The sequence below is a fragment of the Vitis vinifera genome, chromosome 7, assembly GCF_030704535.1.
Source record: "Vitis vinifera cultivar Pinot Noir 40024 chromosome 7, ASM3070453v1".
NCBI classification, from domain to species: domain Eukaryota; kingdom Viridiplantae; phylum Streptophyta; class Magnoliopsida; order Vitales; family Vitaceae; genus Vitis; species Vitis vinifera.
The window spans coordinates 22,736,582-22,763,836 of NC_081811.1; the positions used below are offsets into that span (position 1 = coordinate 22,736,582).

At 38.0% G+C, this 27,255-nt stretch overlaps 1 protein-coding gene across 9 annotated transcripts; it reads left to right on the top strand.

Annotated features, from left to right (window-relative positions):
- The first annotated feature begins 140 nt into the window (after positions 1-140).
- LOC100252804 (uncharacterized) lies at positions 141-27,255 on the top strand. Of its 9 annotated transcripts, none has more exons than XM_010654345.3 (12): positions 141-258; positions 1,414-1,492; positions 1,583-1,724; positions 3,191-3,292; positions 5,111-5,156; positions 6,469-6,544; positions 21,123-21,489; positions 24,161-24,410; positions 24,731-24,973; positions 25,051-25,170; positions 26,035-26,493; positions 26,652-27,255. In XM_010654345.3, exons 3-11 carry the CDS (start codon positions 1,653-1,655, stop codon positions 26,484-26,486), a joined length of 1,728 nt encoding a protein of 575 aa, XP_010652647.2. In that variant the 5' UTR covers positions 141-258; positions 1,414-1,492; positions 1,583-1,652; the 3' UTR covers positions 26,487-26,493; positions 26,652-27,255. The 9 variants fall into 9 exon arrangements, with proteins under 9 accessions (XP_010652647.2, XP_019076800.2, XP_010652651.2 ...); XM_019221255.2 differs by having other exon boundaries at positions 1,600-1,724; XM_010654349.3 differs by having other exon boundaries at positions 175-258; positions 1,419-1,492.

Consider the following 27,255-nt stretch of genomic DNA (forward strand, 5'->3'; position numbering starts at 1 on the left):
TTAAATTACAAAACTCAAACCAGAAAATAAAAGTTGCAATTTACACGCCCCTGACCCACATCACGGACGGAGAGAGGGGACCACCGTAGCTTGGCCGATGCAGAGAGCTTCCTCTGCGCACACCCTCCTCAGGGACACCATGGAGACGTAGAGAGGGATGAGACCCAGGATGAATGGAGAACGAGGGATCTGATGTTTCTCACCAGTCATCGCAGTGACACCGCTGACACGAAGGCGCTGCAGTCCATCCGTTGTGAGGTTAGTGACGAAATGTCCTCAACCTCCTCGGAGATTTCATCAGAGGTCGTCTTCTTCGTTACGGGTCCTTAATCATGGGTCGTGAAAAAACTTTTCTTTTTGACGAGAATCACTGATTTCTCTGAGATTTCGTAGTTTTGGTTGATGTTTGGTATTTGGTTTGTTTTGGAAGGAAAATTTTGATTTTTGGGTTTCATTACGGAATTTTTGGTAACTAAGACGATTTATCCGAGTCAACTCGGAATTTCGGCCGGGTCATCCCAGTTTAACCGATTCATGACCTAGTCTTTGAGTTTATTTGGTTTAATTCTAAGCTTTAGATTGGGTTAGGCTTTGAATTTTAGATTGAACAACAGTGCAAGTTATAGATTGGGTTGGGCTTTGAGTTTATTTGGTTTAATTCTAAGCTTTCTCCCTTCTAGGTAAGAGGTCATTGTAGACCGACACTGTGTTAGTAAACACTAGAATCTTCCACCTTCCAAAGCAAGGGTTTTCCACCTCTCTCTAGAGCCCTGGACTTCCCATCAGTTTGAACCATATTCCCTCTTTCCCTCCTCCCTCCCTCCCTCTCCTCATAGCGCACCAAGCTCATTTCTGGGTGAACTTTAAGAACGAACCCTAAAACACAGGTTAATATTTTGTTTCTCTTTAATTTTCAATCTTCAGTAGAGATGGTTTTTGGTGGATGAATCTAGGCATGTTGTTGGTTTACTCACCATCTGATTGAAATTCATGCTTATCCAAGTTAACTACACATTAAATGCTTTTCATTCCTACTAGCATTGCTGTTGGTTCTCCTTAATCTGTAACAAACATTTTAGCAGACAAGTGGAGTGCATTCCTTGTTGTCAGATTTTGAAGCCAACTGATAAGTTTCTGCTGTTATTTTCTATTAAAAGAATCGAGACAGTGTTGTTGGTTTGCCATTTGTACCTCAGCTGCAATGGCATCAAAACTGTTTTCTTCTTACTGAACATTCTTTGAATTTTATGGAAGAAAAAAGGTCCCGAAGTAACAAAGAGAAAGACACCAGGAAATCACAAGTGAAAAATGGAAAAAAAAAAATGCTTTTTTTTTTCTCTTTCTTTTCTTTCTTTTTGATAGGCTATTCACTAACTTTATATGGTAAAATATTTGAACATTCATGTGATGCAGTACAGGTGAAGAACAACTGCGAATGCTATCAAATCAAGAAGTTGAACACGTGGATTACTGACTTAGATGTTTAGATCAGGTGATGGTATTACTGTTGTCATACTTGAATTGGTTTGCATTGTTCCCTCAATTTCCATAATATTTATTTTATTTTTTATTTATTTTCCAGTTAAATCTTTTTGTCAGAATAAATTTTCTTAAGTTACATTGGTTAAGGAAGTCCCCTTTTGAGACGAAGTATGAGGGAAATTGTGACTATTCAAGTTGGAGGTTTTGCTAATTTCATTGGCTCTCATTTCTGGAACTTTCAGGTAGAGTTAATCAGACATGATTATGCCTCTTTTTTTGTTTACTTGGTTTTTCTTTTTCTTTTTTCTTTTTTTTTTCATACCAGTCCATTATGGTTAATCAACATATGCTCATCTTTAAAATATTTTCGGATGGTAGTACTCTGTTCGGTCACTTTCTAATGTTGCCTTTTCTTTTTTTTTTCTTTTTCACTTTTTACACACATAAAACACATTTGTTGATGTTGATATAGAGCTCCTGCAAGAACTGTCGTTACTTTTGTATTTACTAGGCATAACTGCTCCATCTTATAGAGAGAATACATTTACAAAACTTGGTGCTTTATTCATGCTTGCTTTCAAACTTGATATTTGCAAGTTGTAAATCAAATGCTGAATTTTGCATTTATGTCAAGTGGTTGTTATCCTGGACAAAGCAATTTTCTTACTCGTCAAAAAATTGGTTAGTCTTTATAAATGGAGGAAATTTGAATAATGTATGAAATTTTGGTGAAATTAAAAATGTCATAGTTTTTCCCGTTGAAGGTAGTTATTGAATGGTCTTCTCATAGATTAAGAAATTTCTCATATTTCTCTAAAATCTAGTTTTTCAAGTTGTTAAGGGTCTGTTTGGGAACTGTTTTCGAGAGTAGTTTTCTGTTATCTAGAACAAAAAACCAAGGAAACATGTTTAATAATCAAAAACCATTTTTTGTTCTTTGTTCTTAAGAATAGAGAACATGCTGTTTTTAAAGAACATTTTTTAGTTATTTTCTATTTTTTTCACTTGTTTTCTAAGGATTGTTTTAAAAAGTAATTATGCAAACATGTAGAATGATTAAAAATAAAACAATAGATATAAAAATTATTTTTAAAACGTATTTAAAAATATTAAAAATAAGTTAAAAACATTTTAGGTTTCCAAACAAACTTTTTTCATACAAAACATCATAAAACTGTTTTCAAAAACTGTTTTTCAAAACTATTTTAAAAAACAATTACCAAACAGGCCCTAAAGTATCTTATCGTATGCATGTTCAATTATTAATATTAGGTAATTGTATACATAGGGTGCGCCTCCTGTTTTTAGGCATTTATTAATTCAATCTGCCTTTGTCTATAAAAAAATTAATATTAGGTAACTAATGTTGTCTCCTTGGATGTGGATTAACATTTGGGAGTTCAAAAGTTGATATCAGAAATTCTTGGAAGGTACTAAAGACCAATGCTTGCATAAACATAGTGGATCTTAAAGTGGAATTAGTCCCTTAGGTAATTCAATTGATAAGTGCTGCTTGTTGCTTCACTTGTCGCTAAACTTGTGACTTGTCTTATGAAAAGTCATTTTAAAATTGATGATATTAATTCAAGAGCCATTTTGGTTAGCATGCTTTGGTAATGTCTTTCTTAGCATGATATCACTGTGAAAAATAAATTGTGGTGCTTCCTTTTTTAAATAATGTAGTGACTTCATGTGCTTAATGTTGAAGGATGAGTTGCTTGGGTTGGCTGGGGATCCCAATGGTGATCCAATTTTCAAGAATCAACATTTAGATATGGATGTGCTCTACCGTACTGGTGAAACACTACAGGTGGAACTATTTTACTTGAACTCTTACAAAATAAGAAAAATTCTTGAGTTTTGATCTTATTCATGTAATTTCAATTGATTTTTTTTTAGGGGATGAGGTATTTTAATCTGTTTTTATGAGCAAATCTGGGGTTGTTTTTTTTCTTTTCCTATGGTATAATAATTAAAAATGGGATTGCAGATTTAAGGCATTGAACCTTGTTTGTTGAGGAACGCCCGATGATTCTTAGGGCCTATTTGAGAATGTTTTTGGAGAACGGTTTTTTGTTCTCTAGAACAAAAAATATAGAAAATACGTTTGACAACAAGAAACCGTTTTCTGTTTTTAGTACTTAAGAATAGAAATTAAAGTCTTTTCAAAAAACATCTTTCAATTGTTTTTTGTTGTTTTCACTTGTTTTATGAGAGTTGGTATAAGAAATAATTATACAAACATGTAGAATGATTAAAAATAAAACACTAAATATAAAAATTATTTTTAAACATATATAAAAATTATTTTTAAACCATATTTAAAAATAGGTTAAAAACATTTTAGGTTTTTAAACAGACTTTTGTTCTACAAAAATTAGAGAACAATTTTCAAAAATTGTTCTGAAAAACTATTTTTCAAAATTGTTTTTGAAAACAGTTACCAAATAGGCTCTTAGGTTCCATTTGGATCTTGAAAAAGTTTGATGGAAAGGAGGGAAAGAAAATAGAAAAGAAAAATGGAAGGCAAGAAAAGGTGAAGGAAAATTAAAAAAATAGATTTTGAAGTTAACTAATTTTTCTCATGTGCTTCTCCAAATTTATTTCGTTTCTTTTCTCTCTTATATAAAAAATAACGATTTTGAAAATGTATAAATTTCTAATTAATTTTCACTATACCTGATTTTCCTTAAGATTTTCTGCAGCAAACCAAACAAGGGAATTTGGATTATTTCCTACTTTTTCCCCTTCTACTACTTTTGTGATCCAAACAGAGCCTTGAGGTTATTTTTGCTTATATGGAAGCAGCTAGAAATGAACTGCTTTAGAGGTTGCAGCATGCAGGGCTATGTCCCCTTCGTCAACAGGCCTAATAGGCTTGCCTTTATGGTAGGCTCAAACCTTTTGGTTGGGCTTATTCAATCAATAAGGTGCAACCTTAGGCCCTTTATAAAGGGTCCAATGGTTCATTTGGAAGGACCTTTTCTCTCCTCTAAGAGCACTTGATCAAAGTTCTCCCCAAGATTCTCCTTGAGACCTTAGTGCTCTGTCTTTTAGGAACACTGCCAATTTACTCCTCCCCCTCTTTTTTTTTTCTCATGCCTTGGTAGCTCACTATCCTTGTGGCTAACCCCAAACCCTGAAAAAAAAAGCTACCATCAACACTTTCTGTGTTGATTTCAACTAAACTATGACCTATTTAAATTATTCAGAAAAATGAAATTATTACCAGTTGCATCACTCATGAACTTGTGAATGATAATCATATTCAAGGCGTAGCTTATTTTTTTATCCCAGGATTATGTGTATTTAATTAAAATGTATAAAGGCATGGGATTTTGGAATTTTTAATCAATATGTGAATGTATTGGACAAACTTATATTTTTTTTTATCCTTACTGGTAGTTTTGCATATTTGGTTCCTTCAAGTTTTATTTTATTTTATTTTATTATTATTATTATTTTTATTCATTTATTTTCTTGAAGCTGGATAACTAGTTTTCTGTAAGAGTATACTGTTCCATCAATCTAGTTTCTAGCAATTTTAATGATAATGATTTGCTTTAGTCACTTCTCTTTGCAACTTTTATATGAGGAGATACTGTGCTTATATCTTAAGCATATGCAGGGCATTGCCACATATACCCCTCGCTTGGTTTCAGTTAATTTTCAAGGTATGCTTATCTTTTAATATTGGTTAGTCATTCACATTAGTTTCTTTCTACCGTTTTCAATGTAATAAAATGGCTGTTTCTAATTAAAAAAAGGGTTTCTTTCTATCGTTGGAACAGAGTCCATTTTTACTATTATTGCATCTTTTTAGTTGAGGCAGCTTCTTTGGTTAAATAATCTATGCTTTCTTCAACTCATGTTGTATGATAATTTTTTAGATTGCAGGAGGATTTTATTGCATCTTTTCAATTGATGCAGCCTCTTTAATTAATTGATCTATGCATTCTTCAACCCTTGTTGCATGATAAGTTTTGAGATTGCAGTGCAGGAGGGTTATTGTAAGTTTGTAACTCAATTTAGTGTTTAGACACTATGCCCTTTTCAATGATGCCCCTTTTAATATACATATTGTTAGTTAGATGCCAGAAAATTTAGATGTAAATTCTCTGTAGGCTTGTTTGGTTCTGGTTAGTTGTTCCCGATGTTCATGCTTATTTCCAACAACTGCATCATATTTAAGTTATTTTCTTTGCCTATTCATGGTAAGGCCTATGTTAGCTTGAATCCCGAAATTTCCCCTGTTCACTTTCTTCACTGGAACTAACCTCATTCCTTTGGGAGGTAAGATAAGACTAAGCTCAAGTATCATGCTTATGGTGCATTTTTTTTAATCTATTAATGCAATTTATATTTGCTTGAGAGTAAGGAAAACTTGATTTAACATTTATCCCTAACTAGCTAACTTCATCCAAATAAAGATAGATTATCAATACACGAAATAACAAAGCAAAGTGACTGAAAAATGGTTCACTTAAAAGAGAAAATGGCATTTATGGAAATTGATCAATAAAAAAATCCAAAAATAAATAAATAAATAAATGAAAAAAAGGGCATTAATGCTAATGCCAACAAAGATATGATTTCATAGACACTAAGATTTTATGGGCTTTGAGACATCTATAAATGTAGTATCTCACATGGTAAACCATCCTGTAGAAGAAGCCAATAATGATGATATTCTGAAATATGAATTATGTAGCTCTTAGGTAAGTTTGAAAACTGTATATTAACTGAAAAACTTTCAGTTATTTTTCTACTGGTGTTGTGGTGGCTGATGCATTTATTCCATAGCATAATTAGGTCCTTGGAATTTTTAAAACTGTGTTTTTCTATCTTGCAATGTAGAATTTGTTTGAAGAGTCAATCAAAAGCCTTGTTCATTGTTACTGCTCCCTTTCATTGCATATCAAGTCTCCTAGAGGCGGATGATATATTCTTTCATAATTTTATTCATTGAAGTCTTTGACATTGCAGGATCCCTTGGATCTATGAGTTCACATGGTACATTGTACGATCACAATCCACCTGTACCGTCACATGTCGTCACATGGTAAGACTTTTAGTCCTTTGCTGTAATGAGCTTGAAGATTCTGTTTATTGCAACACACAGTGGTGCTATGCAATGTAGGTCATTGATAATTAGTTTGTCATGTGATTATGAATGGATAATTTGACAATATTGCATGATTATCAGCAATAATTAGTTTAATCATTATCACCTATTAGAGTGTGGTGTGAATAAGTTTGGCTGTTTGACTTGATTATGTACATGTGATACTCAGACTATGTATGTTGCAAATGCATTAGTCTGTGTAGAGAGAAGATTAAGTGCAGTTGGATTTCTAGGGAAGCATGACTTGAAGGAGCAAAATTATTATTCTTCAGTCAATTGTTGTATAGTTTGAAAGAAAATTTTGAAGCCCTTATATGTATGAAACTACCTAGAGAGAGGGGGTGGTGTTTTGGTGAATAAGTATTCCTTGATTAATCCCTAGTTCAAACTTTATAAACTTTATTTTTTACCTCGATTAATCAATCAAAGATCATAAATCCAGTGCATGAAATTGAATCAATAGACAAAAAGATACCGGATTAATGTGGAAAAACCACTTTGCAGAACTAGGCAATAAGAAAAACCACAGGTTTCCTGACCTTTAACAACTTCACCAATTATAAGAAAATAATACATATATTTACTTGAACAAATGCATCTTCCTCAAGGGTCTTAGATCAACAGCTCCTGTATGTATCTTCCACACCTTCAATGCAACACCCCTTTTATGTTCCTTAGTGGATCCCTTGACCCCCCTTGTTGAAGTTTCCACAGTACTGGTGCAAACTGAATGAATATTCTGAAGGAGATGGAGGCTTAACACTCTAGTATGGCTTAGGTTATCAGGAGGCTCTCTTTTTATATAAAATAAGTCTATTTATATTCCTAGTGACAATTTAAGAGAGTTTCCATCCTTTTAAAATACCAAAAATAGAGTTTGTTTTGAGAAAGATACGATTTTTTGATAAGCAAATGATATATATAAAACGGAAAATAGCCTCACGGCATACAGGAAGTATACAAAGCTACCAACCCTCAAACAAAAAACAACACGAACCAACCCTAATTGGAGGCTAACCACTCCAAGAAACCTATTAGGGATTTCGACTCCATATCAATGTACACTTTAGCCCAACCCCAAATAATGTATACAAGCGACGTTTTTAATTTCTGATAAGCCAACACCCCCCCTTTAAAAGTTAGCCTATTCCTCTCCTTCCATATAGTTCTGAAAATGAATAACGGGATGGACTTCCACACTTCTTTTCTTTTCCTCCCCACAAAAGAACCTTTCCAACTACTAAGGACCTCCTTTACAGAATTTGGAAAAACCCACTGTACACCACACAACGCAAGAATGATGTTCCATAACCCTTTTGCCATTGTACAATGAATTAATATGTGATTGATCGTTTCCTCTTCGCACCCACACAAAAAACACCTATTAGGTAAATGCCACCCTCTTCTCTGCAGCCTATCCAAAGTGAGGACCTTCCCCCAAGTAGCTTCCCAAGCAAAAAAGGCAATTTTGGTTGGGACTTTGCCCACCCAAACATTGCTATGAGGGAAATCCAGCCCTTGAGAATTTACCAACACATTATACGCATACTTGACTTTAAACAGCCCGTCCCCACCCTTCTTCCAAAAAACCGAATCGTCTTCCACATTAACACTATAATCCCTCAACACAGCTAGGAGATTGCCCACCAAACCCACCTCCCAATCATTCAAGTCCCTTAACAGCCCTAAGTTCCACCCTCCTTGACCCGTATTTTGATCCTAACATTCCTCCACTGTGACATTCCTATGGGCAGCCATGGAGAAAAGATTTGGGAAGCCTTGGGACAGCACAATGTTACCGCACCAAAGGTCAGTCCAAAACCTTATTCTATTACCTTTACCCACCTTAAACCCCATATTTTCCCAGCACCAAGTGGATTCCTTCAGAATCTCCTTCCACACTCCAACACCGAACGCCCCATTTGCCTTCCTTGTCCTCCACCCAAGCTCCTCTTTCTCGTACTTAGCCTCAAGCACTTTTTTCCAAAGCTCCTCCTTAGCACACGCAAATCTCCAAATCCATTTGCCAAGGAGAGCTTTGTTCAATAGAGTAATTTTCCTTAGCCCCAACCCTCCCTTTTCTTTATCCGTGCACACCGCCTCCCATTTAACCAGATGAATCTTACTCCCCCCATTGGCTCGGCCCCACAAAAAATCTCTTTGGAGCTTTTCGATCCTTCTTGCCACTGATTTAGGCATACGGAAAACCGACATTTGGTATAAGGGGATGCTGGCTAGCGTTCTCTTTATAAGAGTAATTCTCCCACCTTTGGATAGATATTGACGTTTCCAAAGGGCGAGCCTTCTCCTCATTCTCTCCTCCACCCCATCCCAAACCGATACAACCCTATTTGGTGCCCCAAGGGGCAGTCCCAAGTAAACAGTAGGGAGCTGCCCCACCCTGCACCCAATTTCAACTGCCATATCCAGCACCCCATCCACCTCCCCTACCGGAATTACCATGCTTTTGTCCAAATTAATCTTTAACCCAGAGGCTGCTTCAAACCAAAAAAGGACCCAGCCCAAATACAGAAGAGCCTCTTTCTTGGCTTCACAAAAAACAATTGTGTCGTCCGCGAAAAGAAGGTGAGTAATTTTAACAGCCTGCTCTCTACCTCTCCAAATTTTGCAGCCCTGGATGAAACCCCCTTCAGCAGCCCTAGTGATGAGCACACTTAGTACTTCCATGCCCATGATAAATAAGTAGGGGGAAAGGGGGTCCCCTTGCCTTAACCCTTTTGTGCTTGAGAAAAAACCAGCTGGGACCCCGTTCACCAGCACTGAGTATTTGACAGTGGAGATGCAATTCCACATCCATCCTATCCATTTTGACCCAAAACCCATCTTTTGCATGACCTTTAGCAAGAAATGCCAATTGATGCTATCATACGCCTTCTCAATGTCCAATTTACAAACTATACCTTTCTCTCCCCTCTTTTGCCAAGCATCTATCACCTCATTTGCGATTAGGGAGCCATCAAGAATCTGTCTCCCTTTGATGAACGCATTCTGGTCAGGAGATATGACCTTGCCTATAACTTTCTTGAGCCTATTGGCCAGCACCTTAGCCAATAGTTTATAAAGGCCCCCAAGCAAGCTGATTGGCCTGTAATCACCTAAGTCCTCCACCCCCCCTTTCTTTGGAATCAGCACCAAAAATGTATGATTCAGACTCTTAATGAAAGAGTTCTGATCATGGAACTCCTTGAATAACCCCAGCATGTCCTCCTTGACAATCTCCCAATTATTTTGCCAAAAGGCCACTGTGAATCCGTCCGGGCCCGGGGCTTTGTCCCCATTCATTCCCATTAAGGCTGTGTAGATTTCAGTCTCAGAGAACGGAACCTCAATGCCTTCCGCTTCTGCGGGACTGATCTGGTTCAAAAGAAGGCCCCCTATATCCGCCTTCCAGTCCGAGTTTTCCGAGAGGAGCTGCTGATACGCATTTGCTATTCCTTCCCTCATATCTTGATCCTCTGTGAATCTCACCCCATTTATCTTAATTTTGGTCATGGCATTGACTCTCCTGTGGGCATTGGCCATGCGGTGGAAGAACCCCGTGTTCCTATCCCCTTCCCTTAGCCATAATTCCCTAGACAGTTGCCTCCAGTGCACTTCTTCCATTGACACCCACTTTGCATAACTCTCCTTAGCTTCCTTCTTTTGGTTTAGCTCCACCTTTGTTAAACTCCTCACTTCTTCCACTGAATCCCAGCACTCCACTTGCTGAAGGGCTTCGGCTTTGTTTTTCTCCAATCTTCCAAAAACCTCCTTATTCCATGTTTTTAAATTTTGTTTCAACCCCTTCAGCTTAGTCGCCAATCTGTAACTTGGCCTGCCACTAACCACTATCCCTTGCCACCACCCCTTTATCAGCTCTTGGAACCCTTCAGCTTTGAGCCACATATTTTCAAACTTGAAAGGAGACGGACCTCTCCTTACCCCTCCACCCTCTAACAGAATCGGGAAATGATCCGATGTTGGACTAGGCAGCCTTCTTTGGAGAACCCTACTATATTGATCTAACCAGCAAGGGGTTGCTAGAAATCTGTCCAGTCTAGCCCGCGATTGGTTGTTGAGCCCCCCACTCCAAGTGAAGGAACCCCCTTGCAAAGGAATATCAACGAGCCCTAAATCGTCAATGATCTGGGCAAACCTCCTCATAGCTGAGGAAGTTCTCCCAGTTCTATTTCTTTCATCTTGGTACAACATTATGTTGAAATCTCCTCCTAAACACCACGGCTCCTCCCACAATCCTCTGATTGCCCCAAGTTCCTCCCATAAGCCCGAAGTCAAAAGGAGCATTGAGCGTTTGAACACCCACCTTAGGTGTTTGAACTTTCAAGACAACCCTCTCCCAATTTTGCTAAGTTTTAAGCCCCTTATCCATGCTATTTTCATTTCAATTCACTTAATTGCCATTCCGTAATGTTTATCATGTTATTGAGGCATATCTACGTTGAATTTTGCAATTGTGAACCTTATTGAACTTAATTCTAATGAAGACTAAAGTTTTCATAAACTCTAAGACCCATTGAGATAAATGCACCCACACCCATAAGAAATGAAACAAAATTGCAACCTAAAATTATACAATAACAATTTCCTTTTCTGGCAATTTTGTGACAAAACATAAAGATTACAAATGACTCCTTGTTAGGTTTTAGAAGGGGGAGAGGGGGTGGAGGTGTCCATTTCTTGTTTGTAGGCGACACCTAGGTCTTTTGTGAGGATTCCCAAGATCAAATGATTCATCTAAGTTGGCTGCTCATGTGGTTTAAGGCTTTATCAGGGTTCGAAATTAACTTGGATAACAGTGAATTGATTCCAATTGGAGGGATTATAGATGTAGATATATTATTGGCTTTGGAATTGGGTTGCAAGGTGGGGAAAATTTCTTCTACTCACGTAGGATTGCCTTTAGGAGCCCCCTGTAGATATAAAACAGTATGGGGCTATGTGGAAGAGAAGTTTTGCAAAAGATTGTCATTATGAAAAAGATAGTATATTTTACAAGGAGGGAGACTTTCATTGATTAGAAGTACTTTATCGAGTTTTCCAATTTATTGTATGTCTTTGTTAGTCATCCTTAGAAAGGTTAGATTGAGATTAGAGAAGATTCAAATGGACTTTCTTTGGGGAGGTAGGACTTTAAAGAAAAAGCCCCATTTAGTTAGTTGGTCGATTGTCAACACGTACAAAAGAAATGGGGGGTTGGGAGTTAGAAGTCTTTCTCTCCTAAATCATGCCCTTCTTGGTAAGTGGAGTTGGAGATATGTTTTTTATGGGAATGTTTTTTGGAAGCAAATTATAGAGGGGAGGTATGGGAAGGAAGGAGAGGGTTGGCACCCTTGTGAAGTTAGGGGTAGTTATGAGGTTGGTATTTGAAAAGCCATCAAGAAAGGATGAGATCTCTTTTTTAGTCGAACCTCCTTTGAAGTGGGTAATGGCAAAAGGTTTAAGTTTTGGACAAACTGATGGTATGGGGAAGAGCCCTTGTGTAGGTTGTTTCCTTCTTTATATGCTTTAGCTTTGTTAAAGGAGGCCTAGGTGGTAGATTTGTGGGATGACATAAGAGGAGTGGGTTATTGGATCTTGTGCTTCATTGGGCACTTTAATGATTGAAAGTTGGATGTTGTTGAGACTTTTTTCTCCATGCTGAGCAAGAAATCGGTTAGGAGAGATGATAGCAACAAGGTGGTTTGGAAAGACGCTAAAAAGGGTATTATTTTCAATCAAATCTTTTTATGCGGTTCTAGAAGTGGGGAGGGTGGTCCTCCTTCTAACGAACATTATCTGGAATTCGTGGGTCTCGTCCAAAGTGAGCTTTTTTGTAAGAGAAGATAGTTGGGAAAGAGTTCTAGCTTTAGATAACCTCCAAAAGAAATGGTGACCATTGGGGAATGGATGCTATCTATGCAAGGAGTAGGGGAAGTCTATTGATCATTTAGTTCTTCATTGCTCTAAAGCAAAGATTCTATGGTGCCTATTGTTTTCCTTATTTAGGATAGATTGAGTGATCCCTTCTTTGGTGAAAGTTTTGCTCTTAAGTTGGCAAAGCTCTTTTGTAGGGAAGAAAAAGTTGTGGAACATTGCTCCTCTTTGCATTTTTTGGACAATTTGGAGGAACGTAATAAAAAAGCTTTTGAAGAGAAGGAATAGAATGACCAATTGTTAAAACTCTCATTTCTTTGTAATCTTTCTTCTTAGGTTAGCATGTACTCAAGTGAAGGCTCAATGCCTTTGTTTGATTTTGCAGAGTGGGTAGAATCTTGTTGAGTGTCAGGGTGTTTTTTGTGCTCGTTCTTTTGAGGGCTTGCTTTAGGTGCTCTTTGCATACGTCATGTGTACTTACTAATTTATAGATACCTTCCTTTTCCTATCAATAAATAAATAAATAAATAAATAAATAAAAATTACAATGAGGGCCCCCCAAGTCTCATGAAAACCTCACTAAACCCCAAAAATGAAAAGCTTAGTCTAAACCACTTCTTATTCATGAAAAACCCCCACCACCAGTCACATGCACACACTTAAGAAACTTGAGAAAGTGGCAAAAAGATAAATAAATATGATAGAAATATCACAACAATATCTAATGAGATATGGCATAGCAAATATGGAATCAATAAATATGAAAACAATATGACAAAGCAATTGGAAGGAAGCATTTGGAGATGAATCTTGGGTTATTGCACTTCATGAGGAATTAAATCAATTTATTAGGGATGATGTGTGGTACTTAGTTCCTAGGCTTGAGAGAGCAAATGTTATAAAGACTAAGTGGTTTTTAAAAATAAGTGTGATGAAAATGGGACAATTGTAAGAAACAAGGCTGGATTGGTAGCATGAGGATACACTTAAATTAAGGGTATTGATTATGGAGAGACTGTTGCCGCAATTGCTAGGCTTGAGTCTATTAGGCTTCTTTTTTAGCCATAGCATGCTTATTGAAATTTAAACTATACCAAATGGATGTCAAGAGTGCCTTTTCTTAATGGCATGTTGGAAGAAGAGGGACATGTTGAGCAATTCAAGGGAATTGAAGATCCTAACTATCATGATTATGTGTATGGATTGAACAAGGCTTTCTATGGATTGAAACAAGCTCCTCACTTGGTATGAGAAACTTATTGCTTGTTAAAGCAAAGATTTAAGAGGGGAAGGGAGGGGTCGGGGGGGTGGGGGGGTTGGTGGGGAGGGATTCGATAGGACCTTATTTATTATAAGATTAGAGGACAAGTTTATAGTTGCCCAAAATTTGTGTACATAGTATAGTGCTTAGGTACTAAGGAGATGAAAATAGAGTTTGAAATGAGCATGGTAGGTGAGTTAACTTTCTTCCTAAGATTACAAGTTAGACGAGTTAGTAATGGTATATTTCTTTCCTAGTTTAAGTATGCTAGTGAGTTAGTTAAGAAGTTTGGACTCACTTCAGGTAAGCACTTTAGGACACCTATGAACACGAGTACAAAGTTTTGTAAGGACGCATTTGGTAAAGATATTAAGCAAAAGCTTTATAGAATTATAACAGGAAGCCTATTGTACCTGACAACTGGCCTAATATATTCTTTAGCGTTGGGGCTTGTGCATGTTACCGGAGTTGTCCTAAAGAATCTCATCTTACTGCAGTAAGAAGAATAATTTGTTATGCAAGTGGGACTATCGAGTATGGCTCAATTCCCTATCCAGGGTAGAGGCTGAATGCATAGCTGCATGGAGGAGTCATATGCAACATTTGTGGAATGCTCAATGATTATGGCTTTGAGCAAGGAACCATGAGCATTCTTTGTGATGATTTGAGTGCCATAGATATGTCTAAAAATTCTGTGCTTCATTTCAAAACAAAACACATTGAAATTCACCTTCACTTTCTTAGCGATTTAGTTGAGCAAAAGGTAATATCCTTAGAATATATTCCTATTGAGAGTTAGTTGGCAAATATCTTTACAAAGCCCATAGATGCTCTTAGGTTTGAGGACTTTAGGAAATCTTTAGGACATCATTTTCTAGAGTAAGATTGGATTCCTTCTAGATTTTAGGACCTTGTATTTAAGGGGAGCATCTTTTTAAGTTATGAGATATTGAGTAATATCCCTCAAAAGTCTAAAATACTCATTGAATTATTGCATTCTTAAAACTTAATAGAGATTTATGAAATTTAAGAACAATGGACATGATTTTATTACTCTAGAATATGATTGGGAACATTATAATTGATCTAGGGAGTTCTCTTGCAAGGGGGTGAGTTTTTACTTCTCTTTACTGTACATTTTGAGTCGCTATTTTAGCGTCTTCCCGTAATACAATACTTATCTTACTTATAAAAATAATAATAATAATAATTGATCTAGGCAGTAAGCTTGAAGTGCAACTTGAATAATTCTAAAAATTCTAGAGTTATGAAAAATTCAATTCTTTCTGTTTTTCAAAGGAAATCAAACCAAATTGTTTTATCTTCTTAATTTTTAGGTCCTTGATGTGTTTAACATGTTTAACCCATCCTTTGTGTGTGAAAGACAAATCTTAAAGTTTTCTGAAAGTGAAAGAAGGTACCTTAGACAAATAAAAAATTATTATCTTTAGTTCAAGCGTGAAAGCCATTACTTGTGTTAAGAGAGAGAGAGAGAAGAAAACCTTGATTCTCATTCATGTAGTGTCTACTTACAATTGAGAAATTATATATATACAAGGCTAGGAGTCCTAACTACCATACATGTGACCTATATTAAAAAAAGGAAAGATTGTACACTATAAATTCATTATATTCAACACTCCCCCTCAAGCTGGAGCATATACGTCATATGCACCAATCTTGTTACAAATGTATTTAATCCTAGGACCTCTGAGAGATTTAGTGAAGATGTCTGCTAGTTGATCATTTGAATTAACAAAACTTGTAGCAACACATCCTGATGCGATCTTCTCTCTAATGAAGTGACAGTCAACTTCAATATGTTTGGTCCTTTCATGAAAGACTGGATTGGATGCAATATGTAATGCGGCTTGGTTATCACAGATGAGTTTCATCTGTTCATCCTTTCCAAATCTCAACTCTCGAAGAAGATGTCTCAACCATATGAGTTCACATGTTGTCAAAGCCATAGCTCGATACTCAGCTTCAGCACTAGATCTGACCACTACATCTTGTTTTTTACTCTACCAAGATATTAGATTACCTCTAATAAAAACACAGTACCTTGAAGTGGAACATCTATCTGTGGGTGAGCCAGCCCAATCTGCATCTGTGTAACCAACAATACGAGTATGACCTCTGTTCTCGTACAACACACCTTGGCCTGGTGTACTTTTGATATGTCGAAGAATGCGGATTACGGCATCCCAATGGCTATCACATGGTGACTATAGGAATTGACTAACAACACTCACAGGAAAAGAAATGTCTGGACGAGTAATGGTGAGATAGTTCAATTTACCTACGAGCTGTCGATATCTCCCAGGGTCTCCTAAAGGCTCCCCCTGTCCTGGTACAAGTTTGACATTCGGATCCATAGGTGTGTTTATCGGTTTACAGTCTAACATACTAGTTTCTTCCAGGATGTCTAAAGCATACTTCCTTTGGGAAAGGACCACACCGGAACTGGATTGAGCTATCTCAATTCCCAAGAAATACTTAAGTTTCCCCAAGTCTTTGGTCTGAAAGTGGGTAAAAAGATGTTGTTTTAGTTTCTAAATACCATCCTGATCACTGCCTGTAATGACGATGTCGTCCACATAAACAACCAGATAAATGCACTGCCCCAAGGAGTTATGATGATAGAAAATTGAATGGTCTATTGTACTGCAAAGCATGCCAAACTCTTGAATAACAGAACTAAAACGGCCAAACCATGCTCGAGGAGATTGTTTCAAGCCATATAGAGAACGACGTAACCTGCACACTAAACTAGACTCCCCCTGAGCAACAAAACCAGGAGGTTGCTCCATATAAACTTCCTCGGCAAGATCACCATGAAGGAAGACATTTTTAATATCCAACTGATAAAGAGACCAAGAACACATAGCAGCCATGGAGAGAAGCAAGTGGACAGAAGCAATCTTGGCAACAGGGGAGAATGTGTCGCCATAATTAGAACCATAAACCTGAGTATAGCTTTTAGCAACTAAGCAGGCTTTAAGGCGATCAACCTGACCATCAAGACCAACCTTAACTGCATAGACCCAACGACAGCCAACTGTAGATTTACTAGAGGGTAAAACAACAAGATTCCAAGTGCTATTAGAGTGCAGAGCAACCATTTCATCCACCATTGCCTGTCGCCAGCCTGGATGGGAAAGAGCTTCATGGGTGCTCTTTGGAAGAGAAACAGAGGATATAGCAGAAACAAAAGCAGAATAGGGTGAAGATAATCGATGATAACTTAAAAAATTGTAAATAGGATGAGGATTACGAGTAGAGCGAGTACCTTTCCGAATAGCAATGGGTAAATCATCAGGAGAAGGCAGAGCCGGGGCAGGAGAAGCCGAAGGGATAGGAAGTGAGTCAGCAGGTGCCTCAGCAAAAGGGAGAGGAGCAGCGACACGAGGGCGACGATGATAAACCTGAAGTAGTCGAGGAGGCACAACATCAGATGGGGAGACAATGGGAAGGGGCAAGACTTCAGAAACAGGAAGAAACTCAGAAGTGGTGGAAAAGAATGGTGAGTCCTCAAAGAAAGTGACATCAACGGAGATAAAGTATCGATGAGTCTCAAGGGAATAACAACGATAACCCTTCTGAAGTCTGGAATATCCTAAGAAGAGGCACTTCATGGCTTTGGCGGGAAGCTTGTCCTGTCCAGGAGTGAGAATATGAACAAAGCAAGTACAACCAAAGACACGAGAAGGAAGGAAATAAAGTGGTTGGTTAGGGAAGAGAAGGAAATGAGGAATCTGATCATGTAAAACAGAGGAGGGCATACGATTAATCAAATAACAAGCAGTAAGAATAGCGTCCCCCCCAAAAACGAAAAGGAACATTATTATGGAGGAGGATAGTACGAGCTGTCTTAACAAGATGTCGATTCTTGCGTTCAGCTACCCCATTTTGTTGAGGAGTATGAGCACAAGAAGACTGATGAAGAATCCCATGATGAGACATAAATGAAGTAAATGGGGCTGAAAAATATTCCCTGGCATTATTACTGCGTAACACACGAATAGAAATATTGAACTGGGTCTGGATTTCAACATGAAATTTCTGGAAAATAGAGAATAACTCAGCTCGATTTTTCATTAAAAATAACCAAGTACATCAAGAATAGTTATCAATGAAAGTGACAAAATACTGAAATCCTAAAGTAGACGCAGTCCGACAAGGATCCCAAACATCAGTGTGGACAAACTCAAAAGGAGACTTTGCTCGATTATTCAAACGCTTTGGGAACGAGACACGAGTATGTTTCCCAAGCTAACATGACTCACACGAAAGCAACGACAAAGTGGAAAAACGAGGGATCATCTTCTGGAACTTGGAGAGACTAGGGTGGCCCAAACGACTATGAATGAAGAGAGGAGCATCAGTGGAAATGCAAACTGCAGGAGATGAATCCGAGGTGAGGTGATAGAGGCCTTGAGACTCACGTCCTATGCCAATCGTCTTCCCCGTACTCCGGTCCTGCAAGGTCACAAATTTATCAGAAAAGGTAATAGAGTAATTAAGAGTACGAGTGATTTTGCTGATGGAAATAAGATTAAAAGGACATTTAGGAGTATAAAGGACAGAAGTGAGAGGTAGAGAAGGCAGAGGAAGGGTCAAACCAATACCTTTAGTTACAATTTGAGAACCATTAGCTAAGGTAATAGTAGGTAAAGCAGAGGTAGTAGTAATAGAGGAGAAAAAATCCTTATTACCAGATATGTGATCAGAAGCTCCAGAATCTAGAATCCAGGGTCCAAAAGAAGATGTGTGGGTAAGGCAGACAGAAGCATTACCAGGCTGGGCAACAGAGGCAATAGAAGCCTAAGATGCGGAGGAGCTCGGAGGCTGAGGCAGCTGAGAATCAGAGGATTGGGCCACATGGGCAGTGCGAAGAGGCCGTCCATGTAACTGATAGCAACGATCACGAGTGTGACCAAGTTTATTGCAATAGGTGCAATGAGGACGTTGGCCTCTACCTCGGTTACCACTGCGTACTCCTCGAGAGGTAGTGTGAGAAACTAACACAGAAGAATCTGAAATGCTATCAGATGGCAAAGTTTGAGTGAACGAGATACGAAGGAGGCGAGCAAACACATCATCCAAGGACGGAACTGATGAACTACCAAGAATTTGATCGCGGATAGGCTCAAGATCCGGACGGAGGCCAATGAGAGTAAGGACCATGAAGAATTTATCAAGCTGTGTTTGTTGAGCCCCAACATCAGGAGTAAGAGGCATCACGGTCAAGAACTCCTCCTTAAGAGAGGCAATCTGGCCAATATAAGTAGATAGATCCAAGTCCTGTTAGCTGATATGGACAATAGCAGAAGCCACCTTATAAAGACGCTGTATATCATTTGTGTATAATCCTTTGGCCTGAGTCCAAAATTTAAAACAAGTTTTGTAGGCCCGAAGATGAAGAAGGATCTTGGGATCAACTGATTGCCATAATACACTACATGATTGGGCATCTATCTTTCTCCACTGTACGCGCTCAACTTCAGGGATATCTGCCTCCTGTGTAACCAAGTGATCCTCATATCCTTGTCCCATAAACCAAAGTTCAATAGAGGCAGACCAAGAAAGATAATTTTCATTGCCAACCAATTTCTCCGAAGTAATCATAGGAGATCCAGATATGACAGAGGAAAAAATGGAAGTTTTAGTAGCCATATCCACTTATCTGGAGAATGAAGTATATTTGGATCGAAGAGAGCCCTAATATGACTTCAGATGCGGCTGAAGAAGGAAAAACCGAAGAATCGCCCATGTGAGAGACCAAATAGAAAAGAAAAAAACAACCGTGGCACCACCGGAAAGGTAGAAGAACACTTCCCAAGGCACGTGTAGGGATTAGGGTTGAGAAAAAATAGCCGGAAGACGCCGGAAAAAACTGTTCGGAGGGCCGGCGGAGGCAAAAGAACCCCAAAAGAGGCACATGCAGGGCTCGGATGGCAGAAATAGGTATGAAGGGTGGCTAGTCGGCATTAGGCGAGGCTGGAGGAGGAAGCGCGTCGCCGGAAAGTGGCTCACGTGCCCTCACGCGCCGGCGCGTGAGATGCAGTCGCCGGCAGGAAAAACGCGCGTGGCCGGCGCGTGGGTGGTTTTCTGGCTTTGGTGCTTTGGGAAAAATTAGAGATCTCCTCCAGGCGCTCCTTGCGGTGTCCCAAAAAGACGTCGCCGGAAAAGTTCACCGGAAAAGTCACCTGCAGTGAATGTTTTCTGACAACGATTCGACCTACCGGAAAGCTTTGGGGTCTAGGGAAGGTGACCAGAATGAAACACGGTCACAGGAAGGTTTCCCGGAATTGATGATACGGGGAAACTGGAAAGAATTAGGTTTTCTCCCTTGGCTCTGATACCATGTTAAGAGAGAGAGAGAAGAAAACCTTGATTCTCATTCATGTAGTGTCTACTTACAATTGAGAAAATATATATATACAAGGCTAGGAGTCCTAACTACCATACATGTGACCTATATTAAAAAAAGGAAAGATTGTACACTATAAATTCATTATATTCAACAACTTGCAAGAGTGGAAAACCCCCTAGTGGAATGTGCAACATAGATGGAACGTAATTTTTCAATCTATGAAAAGTTTCCCCACTAAATAAATAAATAAATAAAAAGAGAGAAGAGAAAAATTTATTAAAATGGGGGCAGAATTATTTTTTGAAAAGATTTCCTGGAAAGAAAAAGACATGTTAAACAGGCTATGCATAGCTGCTATTCATATTTTATAAGAAATATTGGGGCTGAATTATGCTATTTTTTAAAATTATATTATACATCTAATGGTGAATTCCAATTTTTTTTTTTGATAGGTAATGGTGGATTCCAATCTTAGTCTCCACTCACCACACAATATCTGTGGACTTTCTTTTAAATTTAAAATATGCATAAACAAAATTTGTGGATTAAAAAAAAAGAAGAAAAAGAAAGAAAGAAAAGATGTTACCACACTGAGATTATTGTCTCCTGTACCCCATGAAGATGTGTATTTAAGAGATCTAGAATGCTGTTTTAGATTGTTCATTAATGAGTGTTCTTGGATTTTAAAGCCAAAATTAGTTAAATTTCTTCAGTGTTTCATGAAAATTGCCTTTGCTCAACTTTAATTTGTGATTATTAAACCAATTAATGCAATCCCTAACAATTTTTTAGGTTAGAGAAGAAGTTATGAAGGTTAATAAGTGGCATTCAGTCTGATCTTTCAATTTTTGAACCTAAAGAACTATCAAGCTATGCATAGCTGCTATTCTAAGCTTTGAGAGCACTAATTGATCTGTGTTTTTATTTTATATATAGTCCTTCTGTTCTATTTTGTGGATCTATCATAAATGAATGAATCATGTTTCCAGAACAATGTGCAGGCCTGGAAATGTTTCCACTCATTTATCTGAACCTCATAAGAAGAACTTGTTCTTGCAAAGCTTGTATGAGGAAGAGCAAGAGAATTTGGCTCCAATGGATGGTATCAACAGTGGGAAGAATGATTGTGAGAGTGAAATTCAGGATAAGGATATAGTTGAAAGTCTAGAAAATGGTGTTCAATTTTGGACGGATTTCTCAAAAGTTCATTACCATCCCCAAAGTTTATATGAATTAAATGGATTGTGGATGGATGCTCAAGACTTCAACAACTATGGAATTGGAATGGATGTGTTCTCTGAAGGTCTGCGAGGAGAAGAAATGAATGAGAGGCTTCGATTTTTTGTGGAAGAGTGTGACCATATTCAGGTATCCTTTTTATTGGTAAAATCTCTTGACGTTTGGTATGATTCTGTTAAGGAAACTGTTAGAAGACTTATATCCTTCCTCTTATTTATAAATAATCCTTATAAAAAAGGTGGGTCACATACACAAGACGTACACAAAGGGTGAAATGACAAAAATGAAAAGACACATGAAAATCTAGACCATACCTAGCCCCTCTCCATATGATCAACAAAATCCATCAAGGAAAGGTTCTCAAAACCCAACACATAGACCAACCAAATAACAAAGTCAAAAAGGAATTTTCCAATTATTGATCCACACTTTCAAAGTCTTCAAAAGTTCTCCTATCTCCCATTCCAAATGTATCAAAACAAGCAAAGCATCCTATCCTCTAAACTTTAAACTATGTCTTTCCTGCAAATTCACCATGCCAATGCAATGACAACTCTTTAAGTGACTAAGGCATTACCCAGGCAATCTCAAAAAGAGAAAACAACAAACACTACAAAATCTGAGCTTTCTCACCACGGATAAGCCGGTAATTTGTTCTTTTGTCATCGCCTTAATATGAGGAGCACTAATTCACCAAGGAGTGATCCTATGTATCAACTGATCCATTGTCAGAGTTTTCTCCCATATTGCTTCTCAAATAATGAAAATGGCCTTCAAGGAAACCTTCAAACACCATTTTTTTTAAGGGAAATTTCAAAGAACCTCTCATCTTGTAATAAGACCTAATTAGGAAACTCCCATTGCTTGCACCATGAACATGGTCCACACCATATGGGGAATGCCCAGTAACCCTCACTGACGGAATAATCTGTATGAAAGCCTCAACCATTTGCAACTCTCAACCATGGGAACTCCTAGAAAACAACTCTACCCACCAGAACTACCATCTGTTTGAGAAGCAAATCTAAATAAAGCAGGGAAAGAGTCTTTCAAAGGCAAGCTAGCACCCCAAATAGTCCAACCAAAACTCTGAGGCCAGTTCACTAATTAGACCTGATGCCCTCAGGATTGGTCATTTCACTTGATAAATATCCAATTTTGTTTCTGACAATCACTCCATGGCTCTCCCTACCCTTTCTCAAGTACCAACCCTCATCCGACTCCTCAAAATTCTTTAGAATTATCTGCCTCTATAGGCACTCCCTCTTTTTGGCTAATCTCCATAAGTACTGCCCTAAAAGGGCCTTATTTAACAATGGAAGCTTTCTTGACCCATATCCTTCATTCTCTTTATTCAAACAAATAGTATCCTAATCAACCAAGTAGTGCTTCCTCTCCAAAGAAGAAACATAAAAAGAAAAGTGATCCTCAATTTTTTTCATTTCATAGATGGACTTTGAGGAAGAAGTGCTCTGTACTTGGTTTTGTAATGGATTTTAGTTCATGGCTGAGTCATGGGTTGGGGTTTGGGCATGAGAATTAGAAAGTGATATTAGAGCTTGGCTTGACCTGGGTCTACTACGGCTTCCTCTGATATTTGAATTGAAGGTACAAAAGAAATAGGTGGGGCTGAAAGGATGTTCCTGTCAGTTAGAGTTAACCTTATAAAAGAAAAGTTAATGTTGATCTAACTTAAGCCGAAGAAACTTTTTCAGTGGTCATCACTAACTGCTTTTGGTCCCAATTCTTTGGGGTTTTGTTTCCAGCCTTGAGCATACTACTCTGAGAATCACAAAAAGAGACATTAAATAGATGGGCAAGTTGGATAGAGTGCTTGTAATAAAAGCAAGTCTTCCACCATTAGAAAAATATTCTCTCTTCCAAGAGAGCATTTGATTAAACCGCACCTCAATTGAATCTCACATTGAACAAATGTTGAAAAGAGCTTCCAATGGTTCTACCTCAAATTCCATGCCTCAATATCACTCTCTGTCATCCATCTTACCAATGCTCTAAAGGAAAGAAATTGAGAAATTATAATTTATGGGCCAACACTTCTCAAAATCCAAGCCAAGGTATTGTAAACTAATACTCAAATCCAAACCAAAATACTGGAGGTATTGCAATACCACCATCTAAGCCAGCAATACTAGAAGCTTGATCTTCAGATAACTTCCACTTCAAAATTCATATTCACCCCTCTTCCACAACCATCCCAACACTGTACAATCATCTGCATTGCTACTGTAGATGTCCTCTGCAAACCTCAGAACCCAAACCTTCAACTTTTCATTCTTGTTGACTTGTCCCTATCTCTCACCTTCTGATTCACCATAAATATGCCCCTAATTTTACATGGACTCTTAAGGAAATCAGAGAAAAGTGGAAGCTATAGATCATGAAATGTTGTATATAAATTTTTTTTTTTCCTGTTGCTAGGTATGATATGCAAGAGCTTTGTACTAAAAAGGATGTTTTGTGATCTTCTCTATTCAAAGTTCACTCTGATCTTATCTTATATTAAATATATGTTCAGATATCTTAATCTTAGGAATGCCATTTTTTTCTTTCCCTTTTTCCTTTGGTTGGTGAGCTTTCTAGTTTTACAAGCTTTTAAAAGCCTTTTGTAGATTGATGGTTGCAGTTGCACAAATAGGCCAATTATTCTCTATAAAGTTTCTAAATACACCAATGAGCCTTTTTTTCAGCCATCTCTTTCTTTGATGCTAAACCCTCAAAATGAATTTTAATTTGATGCATATGGCCATTTTTCATTACTGAAGCTCCAGATTTTTGACAGGGCATTCAATTTGTTGTTGATGATTCTGGAGGTTTTTCCAGTGTTGCGGCTGATTTCCTGGAGAATATTGCAGACGAATATACAAACACCCCGATATTGCTGTATACAGTCCGGGGCCCTGAATCCTACATGAATCGCAGAAGTCGTAGGCAGACAATGGCCTGTGATCTTCATGATGCAATTTCATTCTCAAGATTATCATCCTTTTGTAAATTAATTGTACCAATTGGCTTACCCTTACTGGGTAGAAGTAAGCATTACTTTCTTTGTGGAAAATTCAGTTCAGATCATTCCCTGGTCTTCTTCTCCTGTAATGCAGTATCAAATACTTTTATGTTACTTCACTGTGCTGAGCATGAATTTTTTTTTATCATAAATGTGATTCTTGTCTCTCAAACTAGTTATTGGTTCGATGGCATCTTTCTTCTGAAGAATATTTGAATTTAATCGACTAGGTTTGCATACTCTTGTTATAACAGTGGTTTACTCAGTGTGGTTAGTTATAGTTCTGTACATAATTTGCCTTATTTGGGTCTTTCTTTTGACTGATATTCTATTTATATAATATAGGTAAAGTCTCTTCATATCTATGCCTAGAGGATGAAAAGCCTTACCACTGTAGCGCAGTTTATGCTGCTGCCCTTCACTCTATCAGCCTCCCCTTTCGAATGGAAACACTTGGGCCTGCTACAGATTCATGCTATGTTTCTGGTGCTGTGGATGTCTATGGGCTCATACAAATGTTAGCAGGCCAGGCTAGGCAGAATATTGTAGCTACTTTGGATGCTGCGATGCCGGCACCTTCTTTAACTGGTATATATCTGAATGGCCATTTGCTCCACACGCTTAGTTATAAGCATTTGGTAAATTGTTGGAGATTTTAATTTCAGGGAAACAGGTTGAACAGTCTTTGCTAGGGAGTTTGCATCCATTTACACCAGAGATAGCAGAGGATGTGGAAGACCTCCAGGAAGTGGAATCTTTGACTATTCATGGAGCCTTTGGGTCAGGTGTCATATTGAATCTGCACATTTCTTTTCTTCTCATTTTTTTCTGCATCCTAGTCTGCATTCTTCTGCTGGACTATGTTGATCATGCTCCTCAAAAAACAGTTACTGTTTTACTGGCCTTAGGTCTAAACAAATTTCATTGTATACAAAAGAAACATAATGCTCTGGATATCAAGGTGGCCTAACCGGTCAAAGCTGAGCTGCATAGGGTGTTTTGGAACTATGGGCTTCAATGTGCTATAGGGTTCACTAATGTAATTTTTTAGGTGGCCATGATTCAGTTTATCTTCACTAAACTATTTTCTTGAATGCTGCCTTCTGTCTTGAACTTGGATACAGCTTTTTAGATTTTCTTTCCCAAGCTAGATTCAGATTAGGCTTTGCCTATAGTTACTGCAATGATTATCTCCAGTTTGAGTCATTAGAAGAAGCCAAACAGAATGGGAAAATTTTATGGATGTGCATTTAGAGTGTACTCACTTAGGCTTATGGCTTGCAGTTGACTCTTCCCTTTGGCTCTTTTTAAGATAATTTTCATATGAAGGCAAGTTACTAAAACTACAGTGGAGGAGCTAGACAGGCTTTAAAAGGTCTGCCTTGGCCCAAAGTTGGTAGATGTTGAGTTGGGATAGACCTGTAACTTATATATACTTGGCCAGGGTTGGGGTGGTGGTTTTGTGGGGACATTAATAAGGAAAATATAATCTCGTATCAGGTCTCAGACATGAGTCTGTTCTATTCTAGCCTATAAGCTTTCTGGAAGTTTGTCTGGCTAACCAGCTTATTGACAGTTCTAACTATTTAGCTTATTGTAGTTGTAAGGAACTCAATGCATTCTCTTTTCTAATTTACTTTGTTCTACAGGTGGTTATAGGGCCTCAGTTTCTGAGGTGGAGGATACAGTTCATGCTGCTTATGAAAATGCAACGACAAAACCATTATTCTCTCATCTATCTGTGGCTCATTGTCCCCTTCCAATTCCCTTGCCTTTCCCTTCAATCTTTGGAAACCTTGTTGGCCAACATGGTGAACTCTTAGGCAGCCCAGTGATGGGTGGCCGCCCTTCAAGGGGATCTCTTGATGTCCATTCCATCCCTATGGCAGCAAGACTACGTTCTACCAGTGCTATCTTGCCATTCTTGGAGAATAGACTGGGAAATCTTCGGAGGTTTGGTATTGCACGTGGAGCTTCTGGGACTGAATTACTTAGAAGTTGGGGATTTGCAAAGGATGAATTAGAAGACACCGCAGAGAGGCTGTCTAAGATGATTATGACATTGGATCCACATTCTCAATCATCTTCTGATTCAGATTAAGTTTCAGGTGAGTAGACAGCCATTTGAGTTTCAATTGTATTTTTTTTTAAAAGACAATAGAAAAAACTTTTAGAATATACTATTTATTCTGGTTTGTAATTCAACGTTAGCTGGATCAGAGTTGAAACTCCCACTACCTTATTATTGAACATAATCCATTTGCAGCAAAGTTGTTTGAAGTTTCTTCATGATGCAGATAATGCTTCTCTTGCTCAGACAGACATAATTTGGTTTCTTCGTACCATCAGGATCCACAAATGAGCAGTCTCTCCAGTTTGATGGTTGTATTTTAAAAAGTTCTGCCAATAGAAATTTTGCATATCACCTTGTTTATCAAGCAGTGGCTACAGAAAGGTGCTGTATCTTATTCTCTGCCTGCATTTGAAAATAAAACATCAACTGCATTCAGGGAATTGCTGGTGTTTTGTTTAGTGAAAATCTCTTCCGTATATTTCTGCTATCCATCTATGATCAAGTTGTGAAATCTTTACTCCTTTATTGGTGAACCAGTATCCTTGTGTGAGAGATTTTGCATGAGATGAAAATGGAAGCAATACTATTCTGATCTGAGGAAATATTGGGCATTTTAATTCTACAAGTAAAATGCTACAAGTTCTTGCGAGGGGTATTATTGGACAGGACGGAGAGAGTCATTTAAGAAAGCATGTCCTTTTATACTATTTGGTTCATGAACTGTATTTATTGCACACTAAACGACCAAAAGACAGCATCCTAACTTTCTGGTTTATCTACCGTCTGTTTTGTTGGA